The following is a 23,187-nucleotide window of genomic DNA, read 5'->3' on the forward strand; positions in this document are numbered from 1 at the left end:
CTAGGAAGTGTTAAGTGTCTGAGACCAGATTTGAACTCGGGTCCTCCTGAATTCAAGGCTGGTGCTCTATCCACTGCGCCACCTAGCTGCCCCCCAAAACAATCTTATTTGGTTAAAATATTGATATCTAATAAAATATCTAACAAAATTAAATTCAATAAAGATAAACAGTTTGCAGTTGGGTACCAAAAAAAAAAAAAAAAAAAAAATCAACTCCAGAAACATAAAATTAAGCAGGAATAGATAGAAAGCAGTGAAAGTTTAATGGCCACAAGCTCAATGAATCAATAGTGTGAGATGGTAGGCAAAAAGGCTAATGTAACTTTGATCTGAATGAGAATTTTGTTGTTATTTAGTGATTTTGGTTGTCTCCATCTTTTGGGGATCCCATTTGGGTTTATTTTAATAACAACCCTATGAGAGAGATGCTCTTATTAACAGATAAAAACTGAAACTGAGAGATTAAAGAACATTTCCATAATAGCCAGTATATGAACAAGAAAGGATTCAGATCCAAATGTTCCTGACTTAAAATCTATTTGTGTTTATCACAACTTTAAGTCAACCTATTTCAATAAGCTGTTAACTTTAACACATGGGAAACAAATAAGAGTAAAGATATTAACCTTAACTTTCATCATTTCTTTTTAAATATATTTCCTCCCAATTACATTTATTTTAAAGTTTTGAGTTTCAAATTCTATTCTTCCTTCCCCTTCCCTGACCATTATCAGTTATCAGTGATACAATCATGTTAAACATTTTCATATGACTGTCCCCCACTTCTATAGTTTTATTTCTATTTCCTCCTATAAATCATTCTACTTCTCCCTTAAAAATTTAGTTGCTATACTATTTGCTTCATTGTCTATGGTAACTTTCAACAAAATAGTTTCCTTCTTTAGCTCTTTTAATTACATCTATTTTTGCTTTTGCTTTGTCTGAGATGATGATTGCTACCCCAGCTATTTTTGCTTCAGTTGAAATGTAATAGATTCTGCTCTAAAATAGGTTTTACCCTGTTTCAAATGTGTTTCTTGTCAACTCCCTCAGACTTCTGATGAAAACTGCCATCTGTATCCAGAGAAAGAATCATAGACAGAACGCATATGTAAAGCATACTGTTTTTTCTTTTCCTTGTATTTTTTCCCTTTTGTTCTGATATTTTTCCCCGCAACATGATTAATCTGGAAATAGGATATCAGATTGCTTGCTGTCTTGGAGAGGGGGAAGGGAAGGGAAGTAGGGAATAAAAATTTGGAACTCAAAATCTTACATAAATGAATATTGAAAATTATTTTTACATGTAATTAGAAAATACATTACTATCTACTAAATGGGGGAAAATGTGTTTCTTGTAAACAACATAGTGTAGGATTTTGGTTTTCAATCCTTTCTGCTGTTTCCATTTTATGGATGAGTTTATTCTACTCACATTTATAGTTATAATTGTATATTTCTTTCTAAGCTTGTCTGTCTCTCTCTCTCTTTTCCTCCTGACAATTATTTTGCTTCTTATAGCACTTCCTCAATCTGCATTCCCTTTTATCAGTTCCAGGACTCTTTCTAGTGTTTCCATTCCTTTTTAATCCCTTATAAGGTAAGATTTGTAACCAAATGAGTGTTACTTCCTTCCTAGAGACAATTCTGATCAGAGTAAGGGTTAAACTTCTTTTATATGAAATAATTTTCCTCATTCTATTTCCTCCCCCTCCTTTTTCCAATGCAATTTTTTTTCTCATGCCTTTACTTATTTTTTTTTTTTGGGGGGGGGAAATATCCCATGGAAGTTACTTATAGCTATACTCTTTGCCAAACTCTGTATAATTCTTATCAAAGCACCACGATATTTCAATTGTTTCTTTTTGGCTGCTTGCAGTAAGTATTTCTCCTTGATCTGTGAACTCTGGAATTTGACTACAATGTTTTGGGGAGTTTTCATTTGGGAATCTTTCAGGTGATCAGTGAATTTTTCAATTTCTAATCTACTCTGGTTCTAGTATTAGCAGTAAGTCACGAAATTCTTAGTGCTCTAGTCTAGCCAACACTATGCTATGCCATTCTCCAATTGATAAATGGTCAAAGGTTTTGAACAGATAATTTTCAGATGATGACATTAAAACGATTTCTACTCTTTTGAAAAAGTGCTCCAAATCACTGTTGATCAGAGAAATGCAAATTAAGACAACTCTGAGATACCACTACACACCTGTCAGATTGGCTAAGATGCAAGAAAAGATAGTGACCAATGTTGGAGGGGATGCAGGAAAACTGGGACACTGATACATTGTTGGTGGAGTTGTGAAAGAATCCAACCATTCTGGAGAGCAATCTGCAATTATGCCCAAAAAGTTATCAAACTGTGCATACCCTTTGATCCAGCAGTGCTACTACTGGGCTTATATCACAAAGAGATCTTAAAGAAGGGAAAGGGATCTGTATGTGCAAAATGGGGCAGCCCTCTTTGTAGTGACAAGAAACTAGAAACTAAATGGATACCCATCAATTGGAGAATGGTTGGATAAATTGTGGTACATGAATGTTACGGAATATTATTGCTCTGTAAGAAATGACCAGCAGGATGAATGCAGAGAGGCTTGGAGAGACTTGCATGGACTGATGCTGAGTGAAATGAGCAGAACCAGGAGATTATTATACACTTCAACAACAATACTGTATGAGGATGTATTCTGATGGAAGTGGCTCTCTTCGACAAAGAGAAGATCCAATTGATCAATGATGGACAGAATCAGCTATATCCAGAGAAGGAACACTGGGAAATGAGTGTGAACCGTTTGCAGTTTTGTTTTTCTTCCCAGATTATTTTTACCTTCTGAATCCAATTCTTCTTGTGCAACAAGAATATGATTCTGCACACATATATTGTATCTAGGATATACTATAACATTTAACATGTATAAGACTGCCTGCCATTTAAGGGAGGGGGTTGAGGGAGGGAAGGGAAAAGTTGGAACAGAAGTGAGTATAAGGGACAATGGTAAAAAATTACCCAGGCATGTGTTCTCTCAATAAAAAGCTATTAAAAAAACAAACAACAACAACAACAACAAAAGAGAAATCAGAAAAAGAAAAGTTTAAAAAAAGAAAGAAAGAAAGAATAGTGTAACCTCTCAGATTAGCTAAGAAGACAGGAAACAATAATGACAAATGTTGGATGGGGTGTGAGAAAACTGGGACACTAATACATTGTTGGTGGAACTGTGAAAAGATCCAATCATTCTGGAGAGCAGTTTGAAACTATGCTCAAAAAGTTAGCAAACTGTGCATACCCTTTGATCCAGCAGTGTTACTACTGGGCTTATATCCCAAAGAGATGCTAACGGAGGGAAAGGGACCTGTATGTGCAAAAATGTTTGTGGCAGCCCTCTTTGTAGTGGCCAGAAACTGGAAACTGAGTGGATGCCCGTCAATTGGAGAATGGCTGAATAAATTGTGGTATATGAATGTTATGGAATATTATTATTCTGTAAGAAATGACCAGCAGGATGATTTCAGAGAGGCCTGGAGAGACTTACATCAACTGATGCTGAGTGAAATAAGCAGAACCAGGAGTACAATGATTAATTCTGATGGATGTGGCTCTCTTCCACGAGATGATTTAAACCAGTGCCACTTGTTCTTCACCCAGAGAAAGGACCATAGGAACTGAGTGTGGACCACAACATAGCATTCTCACTCTCTCTATTGTTGTTTACTTGCATTTTTGTTTTTTTTCTCAGTTTTTTTTTCTTTCTTCTTGATCTGATGTTTTTTGTGCAGCAAGAAAACTGTATAAATATATATACATATATTGGAGTTAACATATATTTTAACATATTTAACATGTATTGGACTACCTGCAAGCTTGGGGAGGGGGAGAGAAGGAGGGGAAAATTTGGAACAAAAGATTTTGCAAGGGTCAATGTTGAAAAATTACCCATGCTTATGTTTTGTAAATAAAAAGCTTTCATAAAAATAAATAAAATTTAAAAAAGAGAGAGAGAGAGAGAGAGAGAGAGAGAGAGAGAGAGAGAGAGAGAGAGAGAGAGAGAAGCTATGGATGACGCTAGTGAAGAGATTAGATTCAGGGAATCAAAATGATGAGATTAGGGTTCCTGGTGGTCAGGGAATTAAATGATGAGGTTAGTGGCAGATTCAGGGAACCAAAAGAAGAGGTTTTGCTCCCCTAAATCCCCTTTAGGAATCTGTGCAGGGTAGGGAGTTGTGGAAACCCCCCCCCCCTTCTGACGGCACAAAGGTCCTTTGTAAAGGAATTTATGAACGGAAAAGCTAGGCTGATAAAAATAAATTTATTATAGGCATTGGGAAGTCAGCCTTTGCTATGCATGAATAGAAAGGCTGAATTCCTTAGTGGCAAGGTCCCTACAGAGAGAGATATAAAGTCTTGTTAGGGAAATAGGTGAGGGAGATAAAGAGAGGGTACCGCTGAAAGAGAATATTATTTCAGTGGGCAAAGGTTTCCTTGTCATACCATGGCATGGCAGGTCCTCTGTGAGGATTGGGTTTAAAGTTGGCTCTTTTTATAATAGAGGCCTTTGGCTACAAGCCAAGGCCTGCTTCAGATGAGGGCTGGTGGGTAGAGTTTGAGCTGGAATTGAATAGAAAATCTTACAATTGAATGCATGTTTCTTTAATTCAATGGACTCAGCTTGCCTCACCTAGATAATACAAGGAAACTGTCCTGAGGCCAGAGGCTAGAATTCAAGGAGACTTGCTCCTTCAAGGATTTTAAGAGAGTATTGGGGCTCCCTTGTCACTAGGGTTGTTAAGTCTGGGAGGAAAAAAAAAGGATGGTAGGACTCTGGACAGTAATAGTGAAGATAAAGAGGGGACAGTTTGGGAGAAAGATAATAAATTCAGTTTGAGACATGTTGAGTTTAAGATTTCTGTGAAATATCTGATTCAAGATGTTCAATAAAGCAGTTGAAGATCTGAGATTGGAAATCAGCAGAGAGGGCTGGACAAAAAGATCTAAGAATCATTTGCATAGAAAGAATTAAATCGAAGGGAATTAATGAGATCAACAAATAAAAATCATATATAGAGAAGAGGGTCCACGAAGAGCCCTGGAGGGCACCCATGGTTTAAGGGGCATGCTTAGACAAAGATCTGGCCAAGAAGACTGAGGAGCATTCAAGTAAACAAGAGAAAAGCAGTGTCCTAAAAAACTAAAGAGGATAAAGTTATCAGGGAGAAGAAGATGATTGACAGAGTCAAATGAGTCAAAGATGAAGATGGAAAAAAGATCATTAGAGTTGGCAATTAAGAGATCACTGGTAACTTATGACAACGTAGTTTCAGCTGACAAAGGAAAACAGGACCAAATGGCAGAGAGTGAGAAGGAAAAGAAGCACCCCTCACAGACTTCTGCAATACAAAAGAGAAACAAAGGATTAAGGGAGTTTTTTGAAGCAGCAGACTTGGGCAGGTTTGCTGGTAGAAGGTAAAGAGCGAGCGGACAGGGAGAGAGAGAGATTAGTGAGTGGGGAAGGCAGAAGGGATAATATGCTGGAGAAGATCATTTGTGTATGTTTGCCTAATAAGGAGAAAGGCCAACTCTTCATGTGTGATGTTTTTGTTTGTCCTTTGTTCTCCTGAAGAGGACCAATGCTGTCACAAGGGTGATGTCTCCACTTATGAGTGAACTGGACTTAAGTAAGGCAGAGCTGCACAAAGCTGTCAGATTCATTCTCTTCTCCAGTCATGGAAGTTGACTGGCAATGGCCTGGCACGTGGTGGATAATCCTAACCTTTCTACATCAAGGTCTCTCCCAGGCCAGTTTGTCTGAGGCAATGCCCTTTCAATGACTAAGAACTGGATAAAAATTCTGACAGCCTCTGACAGAGGTGTAGATGATAGTGGCAAAAGGCAAGACTGATGTGAGATGAGGGAAGAAAAAGCTCTTGTCCAAAATTTCAACTTTTTCAATAAAATGTGAGGCAAAGCTGTCAGCTGAGAAGGTTGGGGGAGGGACATGAGAGGTTTAAGGAGAAGTCTGGAAAAGCTGCTGTAGTGAATCAATTAGGGAGGCATGAAAGGATCACCTTGCCACAGTGATTCGGGATCATGTAACAAATTTGTAGTGAATCCAGTCAATACAATTTTGTTATTTTTTTTCCATCCTCGTTGAGCAGCAAATGAATAGGAACGAAGGCAGCAGACTATGGGAATAATAAGAGGCTGAGCTTGCTAGGGCAAGACTATTAATGGCATAAGGGAGAAAGAGCCTCAGAGGACAATACAGTCTGCAGGGGTTCTCTAACTCCGGCCCGGGCCACATGCAGCCATGAGGACGTTTATGCGGCCCGCCGGTTCTGGCAAATGGGCTGAGGGCGCAGACAGTGTCCGGCCCTCCCAGTCTGAGGGACAGGGAACTGGCCGCTACTTGACCGCTGGTAGAGGTTCAAGATGGGAAAGAGAGGAAGAGTACAGATAGAAACAATCTGAGGAAGAAACGAGGAAGGAGGATTGAAGATTACCACGAAGACAAAGAACAGGGTTAGGTGATGAGAGACAGTGAGACAGTAGAATGAAACAGACAATTAAAAGAATTTCAAAGTTCACAAACACAAAAGTAAAACATGTGTGGGAGACGGCAAGATCAAGAATATGAACATCTCTGCAGATAGCTGAGCTGGTCAAGAGAAATTAATAAAGGAAGGAGTATCACAATGCACTATAAAGTCTTCCATTATGAGGGCAAGAATTAGAAAAAAGAGAAGAGTCAGGCACTGAATCCTTTAAAGAAGGGTGTTGGGTTCTTACTAGGGGCTAAGTCAATACTTAACAATTCTCTAGCTCAGGGTTCACCCCTTTAGTTCACACTTTTAAAAGGAGCAAGTCCATTGGCTGTAGGAGTTCCCACAAGCCCCTGGGAGTACCCACAAGCCCATTCTCTGGGAGGATAAAAGAAGAGGCAGTCTGGAAGGAAAGAGTCTGGATTGGGTCAAGAACAAGACTTCCCGGGAGAACTTCAGGGAAGCTGGAGGAGATTCAGAGCCAGGATTCAGGAACAAGAGGATTCAAGATTCTACCTTTGCTCTGGCTGGAGGTTCCAGAAGCTTCCCAAGAAACCTGCTCCCAGAGAAAAGGTTTTACAGAAAAGAGACCTCCTCCCAGAGAAGGATTACAATTGAGAGACAATGGAACATTACAGAAGGGGAAAGAAATTGTTCTGGGGGTTGGTAAATAATAGCTATCAGAATCTTGACTGGTTGATGAGTGTGAATTAAATGACCCTCAAAACAGATGAGATTACTGAATGATGGTGACGGGAGAACATGGAGTAATGGGGAGCAAGGAGTACTCTAACTTCCTTATCAAGATCTGAATTATGAATGAAAATGTAATTAACACCAAAAAAAAAAAAAAAGAAAAAAAGAAAAAAAAGCAAGGGAAGCTGCATTGGCGGTTTAGTTAGAGAAATGACCTCAGTGTGTAGGGTTTAAGCTAATTAAGTACCTCCTACTTACAAGGGGTGGGTGAAATACGCGCTGGTCAGGAGTCATGAAATCCAAGCCTAGCCTCAAACAGAGTTGCTTTGTGACCCTGGACAAAACACTTAACCTTATTTGACTCAGTTTCCTCACCTGTAAAAATTTCCTCACCTGTAAAATGGGCTGGAGAAGACAATGACCAACCACTCCTGTGTCTTTGCTAAGAAAAAAACATAAGTGGGGTCATAATGAGTAAGACAGGGCCGAACAACAGCTAGAGAATGATCTCCAGAAAGCAAGGCACCAACGCGGGATTTTAGCAGGGCCCTGGCGTCAGTTAGAAGTGGGGGCGTATAGCAGGCTTGCGTTCTATCACTGAAGGAACCCGGGGCATTTAGTAGAGAAGGGCCGAGGAGGGCCGCCACTCCCCCTACGACCCAGGGCCTGGAAGGGGCGTGGCGGGCGAAAAACTGAGGAGGGAGAGCAGGCTGGCAGAGGGTCGAAGGCTGATTAAGCCAACCAGCAGTTAGAAAATGTAAGACACGTGCTGCAGCCGGCTCCCACGCCCACATTCGCGGACTTCCGAATCTAAGCCACGTCCTCACGTGCGCGAGTGTTTCCAAGCTGGACTCGGCTCCAGAGCGTCCCTACCGCGGCTAGAGGGGCGGGGCGCCGCCTCCCCAAAACACATGGCCCCGGGGCCTCGGTGCAGGTGGGGGTAGGGAAGGGAGAATGCTACTTATACTTTAATGGAGGAAGGAGTCCCAGAACCCGAACACGACGTGCGGAAACCGCTAAGTGCGCACCCCCCCAGCCAAGTCTGCGTTCCGCTCTACGAAGTCGGTACCAGAGGCAGCCTCCCGCTGCACATCACGCGCACGCTCACGCACCTGAGGCAGTCGTTGTCACGCACTAGGCGCGCGCTCTCGGTGGGGGGGAGTAACCCCCCATCCAGGTAGAGCCCCAACGCCGCCCCGGAGCTAAAACCGAAGCGATGGCGGATGAGGCTGGCCAAGTCAGTGACCACTCGGCATTTGGTCAGGTCAGCCAGGAGCCAGAAGACTGAACAACGCGGAGAGGAAGGTGGCGGGTAGTCGAAGTGGAGCCGCAAACGAACAGTCTCGGAGGCCGCCATCTTGCGCCGTGCTCGACGGAAGCCGGGAGGCCCCGGCAAATCTCAGCTACGTGAGGACGTCACGGCGGGCCCCTCGGTTGCCTTGGGGATGATATTGCCATCTTCTGACACCATATGGATACTGCAGGCTCTCTAAGGGAGAGAATGACAGGAAAGAAGGCGGGCTCTTTGGAGAGCTCCCCGTAATTGGAATGGCTAGGAAACTAAACCTAGAGAGCTCACGGTCTGCACTCGGATGATCCTCCCAAAGAAACTAACACAAGTATAGACTATCCTAGTCAGTTCTAGAACCGATGATTTTAGTGGAAAGTACAATGGGCTAGTTAATGGCTCCTTAGCAACCCTGCAGCCCCGTATTTATTAGCTGCGAGATCCTGAGCACCCCCGTCTGCCTCAGTTTCTTCTACAGAATGGGTATAATAACAGTACCTACCTCCTGGAGTCGTGAAAACCAAAAGAGATAACATTTGTAAATTACCTGGCACTTATTAATGCATATTCCTTGTTTTTCCTGCCCTTAACTTTCAAGTCTTGGGTCCCGGTTTTCACAGCGTGCTTCCAGCCTATTACCACAATGTTACTTCCCTCCCAGCACCTGCACGTCAGACCTTCCTGCTGTCTCTCACACGCGGAGTTTCAGCTCTCGCTCTAGCACGCATGCCTCGCGTTCACTTGCTCATCTCTCCCTCTTAGAATCCCTGATTCAGGGCTTAACTCTGAAGTCCACACTCTCATCTGGGCTCAGACATGTGGGAGGTGGGGTTGATGAAGGATGAGGCCCAGGGCCAGATGCACCCGCTGAGGGCGTTTATGCGGCCCGCCGGTTCTGGCAAATGGGCTGAGGGCGCAGACAGAGTCCGGCCCTCCCACAGTCTGAGGACAGGGAACTGGGCCCTATTTAAAAAGTTTGAGGACCGCTGGATGAGGATATCGATGAAGAGGTTAGGCAGGAATAGGTGGGGCTCCTCCCTAAAGCCGGAGTTCGCTATACCCGGAGGTTATGGTGGTAAAAAGCTTTGACTTGAAAGAAACACCAAGAGGGATTTAACTTCATTTTGGCCCAAATAGATTCACTATTGAATTTTAAATTCAGAAATTGAAGCTGGAAGTAGGTTTGTAAGCTGCCTCAGCCACAAAAAAAAAAAAAAAAAAAAAAAAAAAAAAAAGAAAGAAAGAAAATTACATTTGCCATTCTTCTTCTCAGTTATCCAGCACTGACCCATGGGACTTGCCTTCCAGTTACAGAGATATTTCAAAGGTTTGGGGAATCACAGTGATTTTATTTCTTAACCAGTTGTCCTCCACCCACATGCTCCACATAGTTTTCTCTTTTTAGAAAAATGATGACCTAGAAGCGATCAAGAAGAGAGCATGGGTTTATCTCTTGCCCCAGAAAAAAAATTTTAAATAGTCTTTAAAAACATTCCAGAGACACCAGGCTCTTCAGTCCATGTTGGCTAATTGTACAACACATTTTCATTCACACGTCTGGTCATTTGCAAAGATTTGGAGTTGGGAGGAACTTTCAAGATCCCTCTATCCTCTCTTTTTACTCATTGTAAACTGGACATTAAAGATCTCCAGCTGTTTATCTGAGAGGAAACTGGGAAAAGGTAGAAAGGCCCCTCCTTAAACATGGAGTTAAAAAAAATCTATGCTCCCAGGTGCACAGAATCAGCAGTGTTTCAATAGGGAAGTTAATCTGACTCAGTTGTCAGAGCAATGAATCCGCCAAACTAAAGAAATATGCTATTTTCTTCTAATCTAACTCCTCCCCCTGATAAAGCACAAATTCAGGTGTAACAATTTTGGGGGAGACAGGAGGCTGAGGAATGTCTCCCTAAGAACTCCCCCAAGCCCTCACGGGAACTTCTTTCATCATTACCCATTCAAGATCAACTGGTACTAGAAATTACTTTTCTTTCTACAATATCCAGCCCAATTAGTTTCTCAGTCTCAATCTCTTCTTTTCTCAATCTACCCTCCAGCACGTTTATCAAATATTCCTGAATTATGTCTGAACACATCACTCCTCTTTAAGAGGCTTCTTATTCTCATACCAAAAACATTGTTTGACATTTATATCCCCTTACAGTCTGTCCCTAGCTTACCTTTTCAGATTTATTACATATTAATTCCTTCCTACATATTTTACTGGCAGCCAAACTGGCCTTTCCCATGTTCCCTATATATGACATTTCATCTTTTTTTTTTTTTTTTTTTTTTTTTGCTGAGGCAATGGGGGTTAAGTGACTTGCCCAGGGTAACACAGCCAGGAATGTTAAGTGTCTGAGATCAAATTTGAATTCAGGTCCTCCTGACTTCAGGGCTGGTGCTCTGCCCACTGCGCCACCTAGCTGCCCTGACATTCCATCTTTCTTCACTGTACCCTGATACTGGATATGTCTCCAGAGCTTGGAAAGCTCTTAGTCTACTTAGAATCTCTCACTTCCTTCAGAGATCAATTTCCAGGGCCAAATCTTATAAAAGACTTTTCCTTATTCCCTCCTGACTTCTATTTGCTTCCTCACACCCCTGGAAAAACTACTCTGTATATACCATTTATATGCTTCAAAAGTCACTTGTCACCTATGTGAAGCATTTGTATAGTGGCTAGAACAACAACTCTCAGAGGGTTCCTTGGGATTCACAGGGTGAGCAATTAGTGAAATTGTCATTGTTGTGACTGGTTAGTGGTTGCTGTCCTTCCTTCTCTAAGAACCAAAATGACATTAGTATTAGAGTCAAGTTACAGGGTGTTTGTGACTGATCAGACCAACATGAGCTCAGAATGCTTTTCCACAGGGTGGGCACAGAGCCCCCATAGACATTGGGCATGGCCTCTCTAACTTTGCACACCTCAAGTTTTTCTGAGCTATTTGGAGTCTGTTTTGCTCATAGAACACAGCACCTTTTCTAATGAGGGCACACCATGCTGGGTGGTCCTGTGCCAGTGTCTCTGGTGTCACAAAATCAAATTTAAAGTTCTGAAGAGAAACCTTGGGGGCATCGAGGTGGCATAGTGGACAGAGCACCAGCCCTGAAGTCAGGAGGACCTGAGTTCAAATTTTACCTCAGACACTTAACACTTCCTAGCTGTGTAACCCTGGGCAAGTCACTTAACCCTAAATGCCTCAATGAAAAACAGACAAAGAGAAAGAAACCTAGAGAGTATTCTTATATCACTTGTTCTTACAGGAAAATTTATAAATTTTTGGGCAGCTAGATAGAAGAGTGGAAGGAGCTCTGGGCCTGGAGTCAGAAAGACTCCTTTTGTGTTCAAACCTGGTCTCTGACATTTCCTAACAATGTGACCCTGGGCAAGTCACTTAACTCTGTCTCAGTTTTGTCATCTGTAAAATGAGATGGAGAAAGAAATACCAAAACAGTCTAGTGTTTTTGCCAAGAAAACCTCGAATGGGGTTACCAATAGTTGAACACACATGAACAACACAAATAACTTAGCCACATATTTTATTTACCCACCATACTTAGTGTGGTAAGAATAGAATTCAAAAAAAAGAAATAAATAAACAAAATTCAACTATTACACATGAATTAAGCCCATAACAGATCAAAGTTTTTGCTCACCACAAATGAATTAAAAAAAACTGTTCTGATGATAGGAAAACTGTCCATTTGAGGCTCTCCAGGACTTTGTTCACTCCAAAGTTCAATGCATAGGGATTGGTCACAGAAAAGAAAATTGTATCATGGACAAAATAAGTTGGAGAACCACTGGAAGAAAGAGCTAGGTAGATCTGAGTTTTGAGTTCCCATTCTGATACATAATAGCTGTGTGACTCTGGACAAATTCCTAAACTCTCAGTGCCTCACCCTTCCAAGATTCTAAGATGAAGAGCAGATGCTGTTCAGTGATCTGCAATGGTAGAAGCAATCTCTTGAGAGAGTCCAATGAAACAACAGATCTATTAAACCAATCAATAAACATTAAAGAGAAAAAGGAAACAATCTCTGTCCTTAAAGAGCTTACTTTCTCTGGGTCTAGGAAAGTGGGAAAAGTATGCAAGTACTACTCCTACACCTCCTACTCTTGCAATTTTAGTTATCCCTTCTACATCAAGGGACGTAGGGAATATTGGGGGATGGGGGAGGAGGATTAGCTAGAAATTTTTTTGGTCCTCTCTTCTTTACCAGAGAAGTTTTGATTATTTTTTTTCCCCATTTAGGGGATATTTACAATACCTTACTGTAAAATTTGGGTTAAGTATTTGCACAGTATCATCTGCTGGACTTCACAAACTTCTGTGGCTTCTGCAAACTCCAAAATTCCCATTTAAATTCTTATGCCAATCCATATTATATTAAAACCACAATGGGGAAAGTTGAGAAGTGGAAGGAATAAGAGCACTACCAAACATTACATCCTACTATTACGCATTTGATCATAGGATCATACACATTTTTTAGAGCTGGAAGAAACCTTAGAGGCACTTGGGTCCAATCTTTTCATTTTCTAGATAACTATGGCAGAGAGAGCTAGAAAGTATGAGGCAGGATATGAATATACGACTTCCTGATTGCAAGTCAGCACTCTTATCTTGTACACCAACTATATACACATACACACACACACACACACACACACACACACACACACACACACACAAGGCCATTTCAGTGCCGAGGTCAAGGTTTCTGTCTCAAGAGTCAGAGACAGCCAAGTTTTACACATCCAGGCTTAAAAAGAGAATGAGATCTAGGGCCCCTTGTGGGTTTCAAGCATCCTTGAATGTCCTCTTTCCTCGCCCTCCCCTCCCCCACCCCAAATACATTTGCAAAAGAGGGGTGGACAGTTTATTTGCAGTTCTTGAAGCCCAAATCTCTACTCCACGCCCACCCACCTCAAGTATCCCCCGGAGCTTAACTGAGGCTTTTCCGTCACCCGCCTGTAGTAGCCGAGTGCAAGGGCCAGAGGGAGCTCTGGAGAAAGCGTCCCGACATCCCAACCAAAACCGGTCCTCCCCAGCCCCAGTTTTCTCCTCCGCCCATCCGGTAGGTCATATGATCGCTGGGTAAAACTGCAGTCCTCTGCTGCTGTCGCCCCGCTGCTGCTGCTGTCGCCCTGCTGCTGTTGCCGCCGCCGCCGCAGTCCTCATGGAGCTGGTCCCCTGGCATTGGCCTGCCCTGCTGCTGCTGCTGCTGAGACTGAGCCCCGGTAGGTCTGGCGCGCTCTTTGCTGCTGGTTCTGGCTCGGAAGAGGGAAGTTGCTGCTAGTCCTTCTCTGCCCTTTAGCTGCTTTTCACCTACTGTACTTTTACGGGAGTTAGACTGAAAACTAGCTCCGCTAAGTAAGACTCGCCTTGTTCGGGGAGGGAGGCAGGAGACCTGAGCTCCAGCCCCACTTCCCCGGGAGAGTCACGGTTTCTCCCATCTCTAAACAGGGAGGTCCATTATGTTTTTACTACTTACCCCCCTAGAAAAAGAACTTTGTAAAAACCTGAAGGCATCCCTAGTAAATGAGCTGCTCTCAGGAGACCCGGTGGAAAGAGCCCTGAACTTTAATCACAGGGCATGAGTTTGAATGCTGACTCTGTCAATGTTATCTCGTTACTAGAAAGTCACTTCCTTAGTGGACCTCAGCTATCCCATCTGTAAATGGGGATGGGGTCTTAGATGAGTTCTAGATCCCCATCTCTGATCTTCTGAGAACCTGAATTCAAGTCCTTTTGACATATTCCAGCCTCTACTGAAGATAAGTCGCTTGAAGTTTTTTGGGCCTGTTGTTTAACTATCTGTAAAAAAAAAAAAAAAAAAAAAAAAAGTATGTATGCTCCCCATCCCACGGGGTTATTTTGAGGGAAAGCCATAGTGGTTATTCTTTCTCAGTGTGGAAGAGCTGGTAACTACATGCTCCATAGTTACAACTCAGGACTGAGACTTCCCTTTTTCTGCTGGGTTTGAGTGGGCTGGGATAAGTGATGTTCTTTCTTTTCTCTCAAATCTTGAGTTGAAAGATCTAGAGGAAGAAGAGATCTTGTCACCTCAAGACAAAAGAAAATTTTCCACCTCTGTGTCTCCTTAATGCTCTGAGAAGCAGCGTGTGTAAGATAGACCTTGGATTCCAATCCTGCCTTGGATACTAGTCATGTGATCTGAACAAGTCACTTACTGTCCCAAGGCCTTCAGATAATTGTACTAGGGATTTTCCGTAGTTAGAAAACTGGGAGTCCCCTCCATTTATGAAATCTTAAGAACCCTTATTTTATTCCCACCTGTTTACAAACAACATCAAAACCCTCATTCTTAAATTTCTCTTGCTTTACAAAGGCGTAGTTAACACAATTTATTTCAAGAAGCATTTTGGATTTAGCCAAAGCTTTGGATCATTTTTAGTAAACATTTTTTGTTGTCATGGACTAAGTGGTTCATGGAGAGAGACAGACTTGGAATCAGAACTTTTGTGGTACTAATCTGAGGCCAGATATGAACTCAGGCCTTCTTGACTCCAGGCCTGGCACTCTATCCACTGTACCTACCAGCTGCCCGCTGATAGCGTCCTGTCATGGATAAGGGCCTAGACTTGGAATAAAGAAGAGCTGAACTCAAATTCTGCCTCAATCACTTAGTAATCTCTGAGCCCTACTTTCTTCATCTATATAATGGGGATAGTAACATACCCTATCTCTCTAGCATCCATGTGAGGTTCAAGTAAGATCATGTATGTAAAGTATTTGTAAATCTTCAAATGCTGATGTATCAAATGGCAGCTGTTATAGTATCTGCAAAAGTGGGGATAAAAACTAGAAACTCAGGGCAACAAGATAGCACAGTGGATAGAGCACTGGCCTTAAAGTCAGGAGGACCTGAGTTCAAATGTGACCTCAGACACTTAAGGCTTCCTAGCTGTGTTGTGAGACTCTGGGCAAGTCACTTTAACCTCAATTGCCTGGAAAAAACAATATACAAGAAACCCTCTATCTGGATACTTCCTGCCATCCTCCTGATGAGGGCCACTTTCTGTTCCCCTTAAGTTGTCTTTATTCTTATCCAGCCTCACTCAACTACTAACGCTTCCTAAAAAAAACCTTGCCACATTCCCTCCTCCTCACTCAATAAACCGTGAAGACTCCTCATTATCTCCTGGTTCAAATATAGAATTCTGGGCTGTAGCTCCTTACTTCTCAGCCCTCATAAACCTTCTTTCTAATTGTGCCTCTGGTCCCTGAACAAGATATTCCAGCTCCTCCTCTGGCCTTTTCACTAGCTACCCCCCATTTTTGCACACAGTCCCTCCTCCTCTGTCTGCTGGCTGTCCTTGGTTTCCTTCTCTACTAAAACCCCACCTTCTCCAAAAAGTCTTTCTGGTCTTCCTTAATGATGTCTTCCTTGGGAAAAGTCCTGCCTTGTGCCCTATACAGTAAGTGCATAATAAATGCCTTTTGGTTGACTGACTTTTCTGTTCCTCTGTTCACATTTTCGCCTCCCTTTACTTAGCTCTCCTCATATCCAACATCAGCACCATCTGTATGTTCTTTTTCTGCCAAAGAGACATTACAGTGTAGTATGGAAAAAATGCTTCCTAAATTTACTAATTATACTTTTTGACTCTCAGTTTCCTAATCTATAAGATGGGAATAATAATGCTTATTTACTTTATCTCATAGGGTTTTGGGGTGTCTCAAAAAACAGTAAGTGAAGCCTTTTGCACATTCTAAAGTGCCGATGTCAATTATCATTATTATTCTTTCTGTTACTGAGTGAAGGTTTGGAGATAAAGGGATTAAGAAATTAAAAAAACAGAAAAATCAAGTCAGGAATGGGACTTTAACAAAACTTCCTTTTGCCTTTATTTCTGTTCCACTTTCCACCCTTTATAAAAAGGCCATGATGATATGAGGTGAAAACATTTAATGGTATTTGGAAGCAAGTTATGTGTTCCACAAAAGGAGGTGTTGTAGGAAGTGGATTTAGCCTGCTACATGAAAATTTAGATTGGATTTACGAAATAGCTTAACAAAAAACCGCAGGTTTTTAGATCAAAAACAATAACAATAAACTGGCAAATATACTTTGGAAGGTTTAGAAAAACTAATGAAATCCTAATCCATTGAACTTAGTTTTGGTCCTACCTAAAGTCTTTTGAACATCAGCAATTCTTAAGTTCAGGTTCTATCATTGAGGTGTGGGGAAGAGAAATTTTAGAATGCAAAAGCACAATTGAACTATGGTCTAAATGGCATAGTAATTCCAAAGTGAATGTAGCAGTGACTTGGAATCAAAAGAATTGTTTTCTAGTCTTGTGTGCAGTGAGAGAGAGAGGGAAAATAAATTTATTTTATGTACCAGACTATGCTAATTACAGGGGATACAAATACAATTAAAAAAAAAAAAAAAAGGCAATTCTTGCCCTCTTATATTCCAATGGGAGAGAGTAAATAAAGAGGCAATTGAAAAGAAGATTGGAGGACAGCACAGACTAGGGGACAAGGGAAGGCTTTGGGAAGTCATGGCCTGAATCAGGTTTGGAATGAATATGGCTGACTTGGAAACTATTTCAAATGGAGATTTGGGGACATGGTCATCAATCAGATAAATAGATTACCGAGGTGAAACATGGGTTAGCTTGGAGATAGAGCTGTGGACAGAAGACTAGAAGGTATCCAGAAAGTCAGGGCCTGAGACAGGTTTAGAATATGTGGCTTTGGCCAAATCATGGAACATTCTTCAGTCTGTTCTTTAAATAGTAATACTAGTATTTTCCAATGTGAAGTTCAAAGGTCAGTTTAAGCAGTTTTTGTTGTTGGTGGTGGCTTTATTTCTATTGTCTTGACCTAATCAAATTTTTCTCCCTACTGCTTTGGATATAGGGGTGGAGATGGAGACAGCTAGATAGTGCAATTGATGGAGAGCTAGGCCTAGAATCAGAAAGGCCCAAGTTTAAGTCTAGCTTCAGACATTCACTAGCTGTGGGACCCTGCTTAAGCGACTTAACTCTGTTTCCTTGCTGTAAAATGAGCTGGAGAAGGAAATGGCAAACTAGTATCTTTGCCAAGAAAAACCCAAATAGGGTCCTAGAGTCAGGAATAACTAAACAACAAAACTGCCGTACACCAAGAGCATGATGGGATTCTGATTGTTGCCCCAGCCCAAATCCCCCAGAAATCCTCAATCATTAGCTGACAGATGTAGTCTACATGGTTTGTAATTCCATCGTCCATCAAGTTTAGGCATCAATCAATAAGGAAATAGCACCAACAGGATGTAGACCAAGAACCACAAGCTTTAACAAAGTCATTACCATATATTAATACCACCCCTCCCCGCAATGGGCTTTTTTGGGTGCATTCTAAGTGACCACAGTTCCCTCTAGGCTTTAGGAGACCCCCATTTTAGCAAATTCCTCCCATAACCTCAATCTACGTATTTTGGGATGTCCTCGGATTGCATATATATTTTTGTCTTGCTTTGCTGGACTGCTAACTCCAAAAAGAGTGCAGGAGTTCCAAGTGCATGATTTTCAATAAGTATTAATAAATTCCTTTTATTTGATTTGGAGAGGACCTGAGTCTTGATTATCTGCTTGAACCCCAAAAAAGTATATTCCTAGGTTAAGTGACTTATCAGGAGTTACACACTCAGAGGGGCTTGAACCAATCTTCCTAATCTCAAGGCTAATTCTCTGCTCCTACAAGCTGCTTTTTATATAAAATATATGGGGAAAGGAGAAGAAACTGTTTGCTACCATGATGAGACCAGCACTCTTCTAGTAGTATTATTGGGGGAGGGAGAGTGTAAAGCTAAAAGTCTGAAATCTGGGGGGAAAAAAAGCCCAAGTCAATGTGTTCTATGTGAGCACTGTTCAGCAAATGAGAAGATAAATAAATAGATAACTGTACCTTCCTCTTTTAGGCATTGCTCTAGTTCAGCCAGTAGAGCAAGGCAAGGAAATCTGGGATTATGTGACAGTCCGAAATAATGCGTCCATGTTCTGGTGGCTCTATTATGCCAACAACTCCTGCAAAAACTTCACAGAATTGCCTCTGATCATGTGGCTTCAGGTAAGAGGGCCCACATACTTCTAACTAAAGATGAGCTAAAGCTTTTTGTTTTCCCCTGCCCTAATCAGGTGCTTTGGTTTCCAAAATAAGAGGGGAGAAGCCTCAACAATGGATGGAGAGCTCTTCATTTCACAGGACATTATGGGGCAGTAATCACTTGGGGTCCTAGCTATTGTGGTTTCAATTCTTAGCTCAGCCGGCTATGGCAAAAGCTATGGTAAAAGCTATGGCCAACTTAGCCGTGGGACTTTGTGCAAAGAATGAATTTAGTCCCAGATCTTGTGAATTTTTAATTTCCATTTTTAAAAGAACTTTTAAAGGCCTTTCTGTTTAAAGTGCTTTTTTAAAAAATGAAAATATTTTTATTGGATTACTTGCCCTCTAGGGGAAAGGGTGGAGATAAGGGAGGGAAAAATTTGGAACACAAGGTTTTGCAAGAGTGAATGTTGAAAATTATCCATGTATATGTTTTGAAAATAAAAAGCTATAATAAGAAAAAAATAAAATTAAAATGTTTTATTGTTAAGTTAATAATAGCATGGAGCAATTGAAGAAAATGAGGAATGAAGCCAAAAAATTCATCCATTATGGTGCAATGGAAAAAGAATTTGAGATCTGAAGATATGAGTTTCTATCCTACTTCAATCACTTACTATCTCATGATCTTCCTTATTTGTAAAATGAGGGAGTTCGACTAGATTTTAGGTCATTATCAGTCCTAAATCCATGGTTCTACATTTTGAGGGAAGAGTATAAAACTTTTTAAAAAGTTACCCTGATGATTTATTTATTATGTGTTTCCTTAAAGTCATCAAAAGCATTTTGAAATAGATGGCCAACTGTTGGTTGAAAGATTGTTGCTCCTTGCTTCTCCCAGTTCCCCTTAAGGCATTTTGTTTTAATTATAGGATAAACCCTGCTCTATTGGAAAATTCTGAAGATAGCATTGTGAGAATGACAGTGGCTTCCCTCTTCTAGGAATATTTTCAGTTTCTTTCTTTCTCACTTCCTGCCTTCCTCCCTCCTCCTTTCTCTTTCTTTCTCTTCTTCCTTCCTTCCTTTTTCCTTTCTACTTGTGGAATTAAATGCTTTGTCTCCTGTTAAAGGTGTTTCCCACAGGAGGGTAGGGCAGGACCGGATTGAACCTTTCCAAAATAATAGCACCTCCCCCATGAAGTCCTCTGGCCACCAGGGTGGAGAAGAGAAATATGTTTCTGGGTAGAGTTTAGGATTGTAGTCATGCTGTAGATCATGGGATACCTAGACATGACTTTGCCCCTGTCATCAGTACTACTAGTAACCAATGTAGCATTCTCTCTAGATATGAACTAAAAGAAATAGAAATCAGAATTACAAAACTCGCCCTTTCTTTCAGTATCATAAGTTGACCCAAACCATCTCATGAGCTGATGAAGATTAGGCAATTTATAGAGCATTATTCTTCCAGAACAATCACCATACTTGAATTCTCTGATAGATTAACAGATGATGCCCAGGTAGAATACCTGACAGTGGAAGTACTGAAAACTTCTCTGGGAGAAATGTCCTTGGAGTATATCCATTCAGAAAATGTTTCTTCCTCCTATCTAGTAACACCCTGCTTCTCTGGGGGGAAGTAGAGATAAAACTAACTGCATCCTAAGTCTAAAGAGCAGCTGAAAGCCAGGCAACTGGGCAATAAACATTTGTAAGCTATCTTTTTTTTTTTTCCCCTGAAGCTGGGGTTAAATGACTTGCCCAGGGTCACACAGCTAGTGTTAAGTGTCTGAGATCAGATTTGAACTCGGGTCCTCCTGAATTCAGGGCTGGTGCTCTATCCACTGCGCCACCTAGCTGCCCCTGTAAGTTGGAAAATAGCACTTTAAGGATTCAGAGTAGTTTACATATAAATAGGTGCTAATAATCAACTTTTCTCTAACATCTCAGAGGACTGAAACTAGAATTAAATTTTAGTTGAAACAGGAGTTATATGAACATGCAGAAGAATTTTCCCATAAGGATAATTTGCAGTTCTAGAATGGCACCTCTTGGTGGTCTATAAGAACAACCTTAGAGACTTGGCAAGAGGGGACTTGACCATCTGATTAATGATTAAAGTTCTGCCTAGTTCTGGGATTCTAGAATCCTGTAACATTATATCATCACTGAAATACTAGTTTTCATTAGGAATTTTTAAGTTTTAAACTCATTCCACAACAGGCATCTGACTGGAGTGTCAATGTTCTGTTTATTCCTTTCCACTGAGGAGGAGTCAAAAATGAGTCAGATGTTGCATTTCTGGATTACTGGCAGGGTGATAATGCTCTTGATAGAAATGGGAAAATTAGGAAGAGGGATAGATTTGGAAGGAAAGATGATGAGTTATCTAGACATATCAAGTTTGAGATGTCTATAGGATATCTAAAGGGAAATGCCTAACAGACTATTGAACCCATTTTATCACAGCTCTCCCATGTTCTGAGGTCCCCTCAGCAGTTCACAGTTATTTTTGTCAACAAGGTTTTTCACTGTAAAAGTATGATTCCAAGGGTAGTATAGTGGAAAGAACAATGGGCTATGAGTTAGATTTTTGCTTGCAATAAAATTGGAACTTCCTAGGGCAGGATATATAGGATAATATGTCAGCTGCATATCAGAATATTGCTACTAATTTGACTGTGGAATTTGGGGATAATCAATTAACTTGTTGGAGCTCCATTTTCCTTCCCTTTTGAATGAGAGATTTGAACTAGTTCCTTTCTAATATCCATCTCAGGTCTTAAAACTGTATGCTTACTCGTGGTCATGCAGCAATGAAGTACTAGTCCTATTTGTAGCCCATAGCTCTAGGGAGCACTAATAAATATTTAAGGTCTATTCTTTTCTTAAAATAAAATTAGCATTAAGATATATTCATTCAGGTAGCTAGGTGGAGCAGTGGATAGAGCATCAGCCCTGAAGGCAGGAGGACCTGAGTTCAAATATAATCTCAAACACTTAACCCTTCCTAACTAGGTGATCCTGGGCAAGTCACTTAACCCAATTGCCTCAGCAAAAAAAAAAAAAAAAAAAAAAGACATTCATTTTTTGAACCTAGTTATTTCCATTGCAATATGCAATTTTTTTAAAAGTGAAGAGAAGAAAATAGATTTCTCTTTATTTTTATTTTTTTTAATTAAAGCTGTTTATTTTCAATAACATATGCATGGATAATTCTTTAGCATTAATCCTTACAAAATTTTGTGTTCCAATTTTCCTCCCCTTGCTCTATCTCTAGATGGCAAGTAATCCAGTATATGTTAAACATGATAGAAATATGTGTTAAATCTAGTATATGCATACATATTTATGCAAGTTATCTTGCTGTACAAGAAAAATCAAATCAAACCAGAAAAAAAAAATGAGAAAGAAAATAAAATGCAAGCAAACAACATTTAAAAGAGTGAAAATTCTATGTTGTGAACCACACTCTGTTCCCACAGTCTTCTCTCTGGGTGTAGATGGCTCTCTTCATCAAAAGATCACTGGAATTGGTCTGAATCATCTCACTGTTGAAGAGAGCCACATCCATCAGAACTGATCATCATATAATCTTGTTGTTGTGTACAGTGATCTCCTGGTTCTGCAAAATATTTCACTTAACATCAGTTCATGTGTATAATTTTTTTTAAAGAAAGTTATTGATATCTTCATTTTTTAATACACCCCTCTCCTCTTTTCACAAAGAATATGAAAGAAAAGAGATAGAGCAGTTCAGCAAAACTAATCAACATATCAGCTAAGCTTGACTATACTTAAAATGTACTACACCCACAGTTCTCTATCCCCCAGCTTTGCCTTCTTTTTATTTGAATTATTGTGACTTGGCTATATTTTTCATAGATTTATATATTCTTTTATTTTCTATTTATTTATTACAGGGGGGTCCAGGAGGTTCCAGCACTGGATTTGGAAATTTTGAGGAAATTGGTCCCCTCGATGATGAACTCAAACCAAGGAAAACTACTTGGGTATGGTAAAGATTATTGTGATCTGATCTTTTATTGTTCAGTTACTTCAGTTGTGTCTGACTGCTCTTGACCTTATTTGGAGCTTTTTCATCATAGATACTGAAATAGTTTGCCATTTCCTTCTCCAGTTCATTTTATAGATAAAAAGCTGAGACAAACAGGGTTAACATAGATTTGAACTCAAGAAGATGAGTCTTCCTGACTCTGGGTTCAGCACACTCCATTTTGCCACCTGGCTGCCCATTGATTTTATCTAGTCTCACCTTATTTGTAGACAAGCAGTTAAAATGAAAATCCGAGCATGTAATTTTAAATACTTCAGACACTGGAATGACTTAGTGAATCTTAATACACATTTCTACTTATATTTTATTATAGGACAGCTCTCTGATGGTAAAGGCAGTTTCTTTCCCCTTTTAATACTTAGAGGACCATTTTTATTTCCTTCCCAAGTCTCTCAGAGGCAGTGTGGTATTGTGAAAAGAAAGAATAGTATAGGTGGGACGGAATTTCAAGCCAGCTCATTGGTTACATGATTTTAAATACGTAGCCACCCTTCATTCTGGGCCTGAGTTTTCACAAC

The 23,187-nt window shown here is 40.7% G+C and overlaps 2 protein-coding genes across 4 annotated transcripts in view; one reads left to right on the forward strand and one right to left on the reverse strand.

Moving 5' to 3' along the window:
* Positions 1 to 9,767, reverse strand: part of COIL (coilin) — a 29,134-nt gene extending 19,367 nt beyond the window's left edge. For 2 of the 3 annotated variants that reach the window (XR_012481254.1, XM_074261853.1), the window contains exon 1: positions 8,349 to 9,767. Coding sequence is in view for 2 of the 3 variants with exons in the window: in XM_074261853.1 (XP_074117954.1) it covers positions 8,349 to 8,593 (245 nt within the window). In the remaining variant the exon portion in view is untranslated. The remainder of the gene's footprint in view (positions 1 to 8,348) is intronic. The other variant, XM_074261854.1, reaches the window with a different exon arrangement.
* Positions 9,768 to 13,605: 3,838 nt separating this feature from the next.
* The window catches only part of SCPEP1 (serine carboxypeptidase 1), a 29,095-nt gene continuing 19,513 nt past the window's right edge, over positions 13,606 to 23,187 (forward strand). Inside the window, exons 1-3 of the mRNA XM_074261856.1 lie at positions 13,606 to 13,772; positions 18,467 to 18,615; positions 22,515 to 22,604. Coding sequence (XP_074117957.1) covers positions 13,712 to 13,772; positions 18,467 to 18,615; positions 22,515 to 22,604 — 300 coding nt within the window. The 5' untranslated portion in view covers positions 13,606 to 13,711. The remainder of the gene's footprint in view (positions 13,773 to 18,466; positions 18,616 to 22,514; positions 22,605 to 23,187) is intronic.

This window comes from Sminthopsis crassicaudata, chromosome 4 (assembly GCF_048593235.1).
Source record: "Sminthopsis crassicaudata isolate SCR6 chromosome 4, ASM4859323v1, whole genome shotgun sequence".
NCBI lineage: Eukaryota > Metazoa > Chordata > Mammalia > Dasyuromorphia > Dasyuridae > Sminthopsis > Sminthopsis crassicaudata.